Source organism: Drosophila innubila, chromosome X (genome assembly GCF_004354385.1).
Source record: "Drosophila innubila isolate TH190305 chromosome X, UK_Dinn_1.0, whole genome shotgun sequence".
NCBI classification, from domain to species: domain Eukaryota; kingdom Metazoa; phylum Arthropoda; class Insecta; order Diptera; family Drosophilidae; genus Drosophila; species Drosophila innubila.
Genome location: NC_047626.1, coordinates 16,912,216 through 16,922,517, shown reverse-complemented (window position 1 = coordinate 16,922,517; position 10,302 = coordinate 16,912,216). Strand labels below are relative to the sequence as shown.

The following is a 10,302-nucleotide window of genomic DNA, read 5'->3' as shown; positions in this document are numbered from 1 at the left end:
TAGATCGATCCGATTAGATTCGATTGGACTTTTTAACGCCAACTGAATAATGACAGTTTCCAATTAGCTTTTTAAGGTGGCGTTTTCAAGAAATAAAACCTAAATTTCCTCAAAATAAGGAAGAGATGAGAGTATTTTCCGATATATAGCACAAAATATCATATCGTAAATTACTTAACTATCGTTTAAATATATCGATACCGTATCGATGCCCATCTCTTTTGGGCAATCGATACTTTTGTTTCGTTTCATATTATTTGTTAACATCACTAAATTGGACGGTTGAACCAAAATAATCAACAGGATTATTATCAATTAAAATCAGCGTTAAATTATATATTTGCCTTGCTGTCCGCACATAATAGATACAAAGATGTCGACACGTCGCCAGGCCATCACATTATATAGGAATATGTTGCGTGAATCCGAGAAGTTGCCTTCATACAATTTTAGGTGCGTTGTGAACTGTGAATTGTGAAATAACACCACAATAATACTGCATTTTTCTAACATACGATGATTTTACTTTATTGACAGAATGTATGCGATGCGTAAAATACGCGACTCATTTCGTGCCAATAAAATCTTAAGTGATTTTAAGGAAATCGATCGGCAAGTGGCCAGTGCCAAACAAAATCTGGAAATGATTCGACGACAGGTGAGTTAGCTTTTAATCAGCTGTACTTGTGTATGAATATAGTACATACATATGTATGTATGCATCTATGTGCATGTGAACCGCGTGCGTGCTTCACATTTCCAATTGTTATCGCATCGTGCGATAATTGACAACAATAATAATTACCAAGTTTATAGGTCAACTAATCCTGATTTAAGCAAAATCAGTTTGAATTACACTTTTCATGTGTTAATAGCTGCCACTTAATTATGTTTTTATACAATGTTGTATATGAAAAATCAGCTGATTTTCTAATAAACAGCAATTAAAGTCGATTTAAATAAGAAAGGAATGCGTTTAGTACAAGAACTGTAAATATTGGTGTTTTTTTTTTAAATTGTAAAAATCATTTACTTAAAAAATTACAACTTCGCTAGAAATCAAGTAACAGAAAAATAAAGCTTTTATGAATATTTAAAAGCGAGTTTAGCTGTCGTATAAACCTAACATGCTTGCTTGTTTTGTGTTTAATTCAAATGTTCCTATTGTAATTGCAGGTAATCATCGGCCATCTCTACACAACGGATAAGCTGGTCATCGAGCCAAAGAAGACATTGCGGCCATCAGACGACTGAAAGTTGTGACTGTTGCATCACTAGCATCCACACAGACACGGATAGACACACACATACACTCGAACTCGCACACCCATACTCACATACCAAGGCAAATGGTAGCTGATCAATAGAAGACTTGTTGTTGTAAATGAAATGTTGCTTTTTGCTCATCTTGTTATGTTATGATAAATAGTTGCTTCGTCCTATTGTCGCCAGATTGCCGCCAAAATCGAAAAACAAGCAAATCAATGGGAGTAATAGCATATAAAATGAAGAACACCAGTTTAATAATATATTAATGATTACAATGAATTTATATGTATACTCGTATACATTTTAATTATGTATATATTCTGCTTACTCTAAAAAGTACACGATAAAACCAAACAAACAAAAAGAAAAGAAAGGATTCACATGGAATGTGAGTTGAGTTGTGGTGAGTTGAATCCTATGCCTGGTAGGTGCTGGCAGAGACATTGCCGCCGGTACCCGTCCAGTTGGTGTGCTGGAATTTGCCCTCCTCCCCCAACAGTTCGTAGGTGTGGGCGCCAAAGTAATCGCGCTGTGCCTGCAACAGATTTGCCGGCAACTTGGCCGTCCGATAGCCATCGTAGAAGCTGAGAGCCGTCGATAGAGCGGGCACAGGGATGCCCCAGCAGAAGGCATTGGCCACCACATGACGCCACGACTCCTGTCCCTGTTCAATGGCCCGCTTGAAAAAGTCATCCAGCAGGAGATTGGAGAGCGTCGGCTGACGGGTGTACGCATCCTTGATGTTGCCCAGGAACACACTGCGAATGATGCAACCGCCGCGCCACATCAATGCAATGCCGCCATAATTTAAACGCCACTTGTTCTCTTTGGCCGCCTCGCGCATCAGCATGAATCCCTGGGCATAGCTGACAATCTTGGCACAGTACAGGGCATGTTTGATGTCATTGAGGAACTTGGTGGTGTCGGTGATGCGTGGTTTGCAGCCGGGTCCCTTCAGCACACTGTTGGCATGGACGCGTTCATCCTTGAGGGCGGACAGGCAGCGGGAGAAGACGGCCTCGCCAATGAGCGTGACGGGAACGCCATATTGCAGTGCCGCAATTGCCGTCCATTTGCCGGTGCCCTTTTGTCCCGCCGTGTCGCGTATGCGCTCCAGCAGATGTCCCTTGTTATCCTTGTACTTGAGAATATCACGTGTGATCTCGATGAGGAACGAGTCCAGCTCGGCACCGTTCCACTGGCCAAACACATCGGACATTTGTGGCGGCGTCAGACCCAAAGTCTGCATTATATGATATGCCTCACAGATCAACTGCATGTCTCCGTACTCGATGCCATTGTGCACCATCTTGACAAAGTGACCGGCGCCTCCATCGCCCACCCACTCGCAGCATGGCTCGCCATCGGCCTTGGCACAGATGGCCTGAAAGATGGGCTGGATAATTGGCCAAGCGGCCGCATGTCCGCCCGGCATCAGTGATGGTCCATGGCGAGCTCCCTCCTCGCCGCCGCTCACGCCGGAGCCAACAAAGAGAAGACCCAGCTTCTCCAGCTCATCGCAGCGACGACTTGTGTCCTGATACTCTGAGTTGCCACCATCGATAATGACGTCGCCCGGCGATAACAGCGGCACCAGCTGTTCTATGAAATCATCGACTGCACTGCCAGCTGCAAAGAGAGAGAGGAGGGAGGAAACAAGGTCAGTTGCAGAGAAAGGCATTGATAGTGATGGACGCGTGCTAAATGGCGAGCAGTGTTGCCAGAAAAAAGTCGCTAAAAATTGCTTTAAATGATGTGAAAATTGGCAAAATGAAAAAAAAATGCTAAATCATTAAAATGATCGTTTTCAACAAATATATGTATGAACTTAAGAAAAAAAAAATCTAAATTGAAAATACTTTAATTAATAAGGAGCATGATTTCTTATCTTAAGCAAATATATTAATTATTATATTATAATATACATATATTTGTGAACCATTAATAATCAGAATTTGTGCTATCAATTTCAAAAAGCCAAAAATGCTAGTTTTGTAATAAAGTTGCTAAAATTGCTAAAGTAAAATTAAAAATTGCTAGATTTGTATTTAATAACATTTTCGAAAAAAAAGTTGCAAATTTTTGTTAAAGTTGCTAGTTAAGCAACTAAATTTCTAAACTGGCAGCACTGATGGCAAGTATGCTGACACTGATCACAAAAAGCGAGGCCAAACAAAAAAAGTTCGTGCTTCGGCGGTGATTTAATAATTTATCTACTATGGCTCACAAAGTTGACCTTGAACTAAGGTCGGTTCAAAGTCGTCAGCTTCTGCGCTTTAACGAGATAACGGCAGTAACTTTAATAGCATTTGATAACTTGACAACGATTGGACCTTATCGGATGCACAGATCTCGACCCAAGTGCCAAGTAATACCTGTTGAATTGTAGTTCTTTTTTTTATATATTATGTTTGACCTATTGTGAATGTCACTAGCTTGAGTGTTGCCAAAACAGCTTTCGCCAGTCAAGTTTGGCTTAGTTGTTTAAAGTCTAATAATGGCGGGCAAATAACGGCAGAGAGCGGCAATTTTGGCTTATTCATAATGTGCTTTGTATTTTTACACGCTAATACTCTTGACAATTAAACTTTATTTAACAGTTTTCAAATAAAATTAAAGCAAAACACTAAAAACATAATTTTTTTGTGTTGTATTGTTAAGACGTTCAAATTTTATTTTTACCTCTTTTCTACATATTTCTTTTTCAAATCTAGCTTTTTAGCGTTTAACTTATTAGTTTAAGCTTGTAACTATTTTATCAACTCAATTTTGGCAGCAAAGAGCTGCGTATCCAGCTTAATCGATAACAGCCCTAAAGGAAGAACGATAACTGGCATATTGTTGTGTGCAGGTAAACAATATGTAAACAATTATTGTTCAAAAAATTCATTCACGCTCTCTCTCAATTGTTACTCTCTCCTGTACAGATTGCTCTCTTTGCTGTGAATTGTTGTTGGTTGTCGCCGCAAATGCATTGAACTTGCTAAGCAAAAACAAATGCTTAGCAAATATTTGTGTGCATGACTTTGCTTTGACTTCCACACACACACACAAACGCACACTCACACTACAGACATACATACACGAAAACATGAGGCGATCGCTTTACACGCCACTCACTCCACGATTTGCAATAACAACAACAAAAACACTTCTACACTTACCCTTGACTAGCATCATTACTTTGCGTGGCGATTTCAGCTTGTCGACCATGTCCTTCAATGAATCGGCACCAATCACTTTTGTGCCTTTGGCCTCGTTGCTTAGAAAATCGTTGACCTTCGACACAGTGCGATTATATGCACAGACCACAAAGCCCTTCTCGTCCATATTGAGAATTAGATTTTGGCCCATTACGGCCAGGCCAATGAGTGCGATATCAGCTTTTCTGCATTTAACAAATTACAAACAAAAATCAGTTCATCTCAAAATAATAAAATCGTTGCAAATGTCAAATTTGCTTACCCGCTCATTTTTGTTGTATTTGATTATTTAAGTATGGGGAACGTAATGAGTTTGTTAATTTCACACAACAAAACTCGATTTGTTTCGCTTTCACAGAAAAAAAAACACGCTCAGCCCGTTGTTGACGTCTTCTGGCTCGTCACGTTCGCCGACTTAAACTGCCGCCCGCTTTGTACAAAACCACGGAGCAAACGATAAATGCAAAATGTCGAAAGAGCTTTTTTTGTTTTTAGATCTGCGCGCGTTTCGTGCTTCCATCGTGTAACGATACAATCGGTGCCTGGCAGAAAAGCTTTCGAATATTAGTGGGTTTCCTGAAACTGATTAAGTTTTAATTTATTGAGCCGATCAGCTGTTTAACGATTAAAGAAAATAAATATTTTACGAAATCTGCTCCGAAGTTTGTTGTTTTTTGTAGTAAATAACTTCTATTTTATGCATTTAAATATATAGATGTAAGGGCAATAGAGCTGAAACTTAAATTTTAATTGTAGCTAAAACATAATTAACAAGCTCCAAAATTTAAGCAAGCTTCGAAAAATTTTTTTTACACATTCTTTTTACATTTTTATAAATAAATTTTTTTATTTTGAAATTTTGTCCCTTTGCGCCTTTTATTTATTATTGTTTTATTTGTCAATCAGCTGTTCTTTCGGACTTTCAACTGCTCACAAAACAATAAAAAATAAATCCGTGAGCAAACTTAGATTTGTTTTAACGACATTTTATGTGATCTAAATCAGTTTCGGGAAATCCATTACTATATTCCGTACCGTATGTGTATTAGTGTATTAGTATTTATTTCGTCAAATTTTCAGACGTGAGTTAAGTACTGAAAAAGCACATCTGTAACGCCACTGAGCTTTCGCGCGATCAAAGCAAATAACTAATGAAAGCAGCAATCAAAAGCAAAACACAAACAAACAGAAAAACTGGCGTCACCTTAAGCCGCCCTCTCGTCTAGGGCGCAGCGATAAATCAATTGATATCGATAGCTTAGCAAACAAATGTGCGGCTTTATGTCTTTTGCATTTTTTTTTCGTAATTAATTTTAGTTTCTTATGGTTAAAGTAATAATGAGATTCATTTGCTTCAACTATTTTTAAAAATTTAATTATAATTAAATTGTAAAGTAAAATATGCGAAAATATTAAATTTGTTAAAACTATTTCTTTGTACGCAAAGTGTTGGAAGAAAACTTGTACGTTTGGTACTAACATACATACATATGTACAAACTTTTGAATGAAATTAAGCTATTTCATTTTTGCATCAGTAACTTTACTTTTTTAAGAGAATGAATATAATGATTTATATGTTTCAATTCTCATATTTGTTTGTTTTACTAGAAGCAAGCGAAAATCTATTTCACTTCCTAGATATTATATTATTTTTACTTTTATTTTTTTCTTTTTTTCATGAAAGTTCATACAATATACATATGTACATTTGATTTTATTTAAACCAATTAATATACTGGTTATTTTATACTTTACAAATTTATCTTAACAAATGCGGCAAAAATTAAGGGAATATAATTGAATTAATTTGGAAATCATGCAAGCATTTTATAGGGATTTAGAATGCCATTGGGATCGAACATCTTTTTCATGTCACGCATCCAATCGATGGCCACAGGATTTTTCGAATAATGCAGATAGTCCTTCTTTAGGAAACCGATGCCATGCTCGGCACTAATGCTGCCCTTCAGCTTGGATGTGTACTCATAGACAAAGGGTTCCACACGCTTATAGATGTCATCGTTAAACCGCTCACAGTTGACATTCAGATGGAGATTCGAGTCACCGAGATGACCATAACCACAGACAACTGTTGCCAAGGGACCGCAACGTTCCCGCATTACATCGACAATGCTATAGAAGTCTCGCAGGGGCAGCGAGATGTCGTATTTGAAGCAGAAGCTATTCTCGATGAGGCCCAGCGGAACCATTTCACGCAGTTTCCAGATTTCCTGCATCTTTCCAGGATCACCGGTAACGGTACCGTCCAAGATCTCCTCCCGTTCCATGCCCAAGCTAATAAACTTGTTGAGCTTCTCCTCATCGTGTGTTGCATTGCTGCCCGATGTCTCGATCAGCATATAGAACGGATAGCCAGAGATCGGGGAGCTATCATAGAATTATTGAAACCATTTATAGAGTTCTTGAGGGTTCGTTGATTACTCTACTCACTTGAGGAACTTGAATTGCGATAGCGCCATGTTGAGAGCTCGCTCATCAATCAGCTCACAGGAGCTAAGAATTTCGCCCAGATTCCTCTTTGCACTGACAAAGGTCTTTAGCACATCATCAAAGGAGTTCAGGCCAATGAAAGCAACATTCACCGCCTTCGATTCATGCGGACATAGCATCGATAGCTTGGTGATAATACCGAGTGTGCCCTCGGAACCAATAAATAGATTCTTCATATGATAGCCGGTGTTATCCTTTTTGAAATTGGACATCAGATCGAGCACTTGACCATTGGCCAAGACAGCCTCGACGCCCAGCACAGTGCCGTGTAGATTGCCATAACGCAGCACACGTATTCCTCCGGCATTTGTGGACACATTGCCACCAATATGACAGCTAGCCTTGGCACCCAAATCCAGTGGAACCGTCAAACCCACATCATGCGCCCGCTGGCTAAAGTTCTCCAAAATGCAGCCAGCTTCCACAACCGCAATGCCCGTCACCTCATCCACGGATAACACTTTGTTCATGCGTTGCAGCGATATAACAATTTCATCGCAAATGGGCACCGATCCACCGACCAATCCGGTATTGCCACCCTGCGGCACCACCGCCAACTTACGTTGATTACAGTGCTTCATTATCGCGGCAAGCTCCTCCGTGTTTCCCGGTTTCAACACGAGTTTACTGTTGCCTGTAATCGATAGCGATTGCTCAGATTAACACATTGACAGAAGAGGAGGAGAGCTGAATTTTAACCTTACCGCGTATGCGCTTGAGGAAGCAAATATTGTAGCCATCAAGATCATCAGTAAGCACATGATTCTTGCCCAGAAGCTGCGTAAAGTGCGACACATCCTTGTCATTGAGCTGGGCGTAATTTCCGCGTTGCACATTGTCCGTAATCTGAGAATAAATTTGCCAAAGGTCTGAATAACTTCATATATTGGAATTCCACTAAAATGTCAACCGCAGCCAAAAACTTTAAATTGATCTAAGACTCACATTTTGTGAAATTAAATAAATTAACAAGTCTGTTTGGGTTTTTACTTCCTATTTTATCGGATTTCAACAGTTTTATCGGATTTCATTTGGGCTTAACATTTTAAAATTATAATTAATCACTTAAGTGGACTTAAATTCACCAACTCAAAGTGAATTCAATACGCAAAATATTTCCAGACTGATATAAAAACAGTCAAAGATTTTCACCTTCGACAAATCTTGCCGAAAGTGAAAACCGAAACAGACCTGTTTGTTATTTCTATATTTTTTGCCTGTTTTCTTAAAAATAATGTTCCAAAATAGAATGTTGTATTAAAATGATTTTTTGCCGAAATCTCTCTTCTCTTCTAAAAAAAAAAACACTTCAATTCTGATAATGTAATTCGGTAATGATTAGAGAAGTTAAAATAAATTTCAAACGAAGTAAACAAAAAATATAAAAAGTATGATGAAACAAAAGATCGCATGCGACAGTGACTAAAATTAAATATAAAATAAACTACTTAACATCATTAAAATCAATGCATTAAAATAAGTCGCATTAAAATGTTACCTCAAGTTTTCGAATATTTCCCATGTTATTTACTGGTAAACTGACATCAAGCACATCATATTAAGGGTTCGATTTCGATTCTTTTTATTTTAAGGCATTCGTCTTTTTTATATCGAAGAAAGTATTCAAATTTTGATAATTTCTTTTATATGGAAAGCCCTATCTTTTTTGGGAATCGATCTATACATAGTCTGCAAAGTCTCTACTTTTTAATTCAAATCGCAGAGGACTTCAACAGAGCGTTTTTATTTGTACCCCATTTTTCTCTAATCTATTCAAAATGAATGGGATTATCAGACTTTGTATTTAATTTGCGAATAAAACAGTTAGTTTTAAAGTTAAGTAACTTTTAGTTATAAAGAATGAAATTACTGTTATTCGTGTTTTGCCATTCACATTGCTGTGCACAACTGTACATAGCGGTATTTGAATCAACCACCATTTGCAAAGCATTGCATAGACAACTGCGATTGGACCAAAAGGGGACAAAAGTCAACTCACCACAGAGTCAACTCTCACACTCTTTTATACACACTCATTTGCTCTCCCTCGCTCTCTGTCTTTTACCATGCATCTCACTAATCACTTTCATACGCTCTCTCCCTCTTACCTGTGTCAGTTCCGGCAGAGGCGATGTGCTGCTTGCCAGAGTGCGCACCATTGTCGGCGTGTGTGCATGTGTGTGTGTGCGTATGTGTGTGCTTTGCCTCAGGGTAGCTACGGTCGCATATTTGCGCAATTGCAAGAGACGCTGAAAACGCATGGTGGTAACACTGGCAACTGGGATTGGGATCAAGCTAAGGTTGTAAATGAACTTGCAGTTGCATTCAATGGAGTCAACTCAAAAAAGTCCGTCCCTGAAAAGGATGCAAGCATATAAATTATAATTATCATTAGCAGATTTCTTATACTTTATTTAAAAAGTAATAATAATAGAAAACAAACAAGTTATCATTGCCAACCCTAACATTTAATAGCCATGCTGAAAAATAGTGTTTTTTTTTAAATTATGTAATTTTTTTAAATTTAATAGAAGCAAACTATCTTCAATAAAGGAAAGACTTTCTAAGCAAATATTATATTTTTGACCATACATTCTTTTGGTCAAGGCTGCTAACCGGTTCCAAACCGAGTCTCGTAGACCCGGTACAAACCCAAACCGGATCATGAACCGAACCCTTGAAATTATTTACTTTGCAAACCTGAACCTAAACCGAACCGCTTTCTAAAATAAAACGTTCGGTTCGAAAAAAAAATAATTACATAAATTTTATGGTTTTCTAATATTACGCAATTGTTTGAGACGTCGGATTAAAATAAGTCATATTTAAATCTTCAAATAAATTTAATGTATCATCAAAATTTGATTTCTTTTTTAAAAAAAATTTATTTACTTCAAAATGTATAACAATAGAAATATTTTTTTGTATAAAAGTTAACCAAGGTTCGAACCCAAACCTTGGGTTCAGGGGGTATGCAAACCAATTCGCGAACCGAGCCGGTGTCTTGCTCTATGGTTCGAACCGCCGAACAGAACCTTTAACAAAATTTTGCCGGTTTGCAGCCTTGCTTATGATATAATAGTCCAATTTTCGATTTTCACCAAACTTTGACTAGGTTCTATAGAATACTACCAGATACGTAGTTGAAGGGTTTTGAGTTGATATATATTAATGCCTGTCACAAAAAGACAGATAAAGAGTTTATAAACTGTATTTAAGTAGAACCCCTGCCAATAAGCGAAATTACTTGGGGGGGATAATAGCTAATGAACTTCAAGTTTATAAAATAGAAGTTCTAAAGAAAAGATTGGAAAGAT

The 10,302-nt window shown here is 37.9% G+C and overlaps 3 protein-coding genes across 3 annotated transcripts; 1 reads left to right on the top strand and 2 right to left on the bottom strand.

Annotated features, from left to right (window-relative positions):
- Positions 1–251: 251 nt before the first annotated feature.
- Positions 252–1,545, top strand: LOC117794270 (protein bcn92). Its single transcript, XM_034634861.1, has 3 exons — positions 252–453; positions 538–658; positions 1,177–1,545. The coding sequence occupies exons 1-3, from the start codon at positions 374–376 to the stop codon at positions 1,252–1,254; spliced, it is 279 nt and encodes a 92-aa protein (XP_034490752.1). The 5' UTR covers positions 252–373; the 3' UTR covers positions 1,255–1,545.
- Positions 1,525–4,952, bottom strand: LOC117794263 (6-phosphogluconate dehydrogenase, decarboxylating). The gene is made up of 3 exons (XM_034634852.1): positions 4,735–4,952; positions 4,434–4,657; positions 1,525–2,898 (listed from the first exon to the last, which is right to left on the bottom strand). The coding sequence occupies exons 1-3, from the start codon at positions 4,740–4,742 to the stop codon at positions 1,685–1,687; spliced, it is 1,446 nt and encodes a 481-aa protein (XP_034490743.1). The 5' UTR covers positions 4,743–4,952; the 3' UTR covers positions 1,525–1,684.
- A 1,217-nt stretch (positions 4,953–6,169) lies between these two features.
- On the bottom strand, positions 6,170–9,340 carry LOC117794262 (D-2-hydroxyglutarate dehydrogenase, mitochondrial). Its single transcript, XM_034634851.1, has 4 exons — positions 9,094–9,340; positions 7,690–7,831; positions 6,926–7,619; positions 6,170–6,862 (listed from the first exon to the last, which is right to left on the bottom strand). Exons 1-4 carry the CDS (start codon positions 9,244–9,246, stop codon positions 6,289–6,291), a joined length of 1,563 nt encoding a protein of 520 aa, XP_034490742.1. The 5' UTR covers positions 9,247–9,340; the 3' UTR covers positions 6,170–6,288.
- Between the last annotated feature and the right edge of the window lie 962 nt (positions 9,341–10,302).

Coding starts and splice junctions, on each gene's coding strand:
- LOC117794270 (XM_034634861.1), top strand. CDS start 374: ATGTCGACACGTCGCCAGGCCATCACATTATATAGGAATATGTTGCGT. Junction 454..537: donor TTGCCTTCATACAATTTTAG/GTGCGTTGTGAA, acceptor CTTTATTGACAG/AATGTATGCGATGCGTAAAA. Junction 659..1,176: donor TGGAAATGATTCGACGACAG/GTGAGTTAGCTT, acceptor TTGTAATTGCAG/GTAATCATCGGCCATCTCTA.
- LOC117794263 (XM_034634852.1), bottom strand. Junction 2,899..4,433: donor AGTAATGATGCTAGTCAAGG/GTAAGTGTAGAA, acceptor CTCTCTTTGCAG/CTGGCAGTGCAGTCGATGAT.
- LOC117794262 (XM_034634851.1), bottom strand. CDS start 9,246: ATGCGTTTTCAGCGTCTCTTGCAATTGCGCAAATATGCGACCGTAGCT. Junction 7,620..7,689: donor CTTCCTCAAGCGCATACGCG/GTAAGGTTAAAA, acceptor TATCGATTACAG/GCAACAGTAAACTCGTGTTG. Junction 6,863..6,925: donor TCGCAATTCAAGTTCCTCAA/GTGAGTAGAGTA, acceptor ATTCTATGATAG/CTCCCCGATCTCTGGCTATC.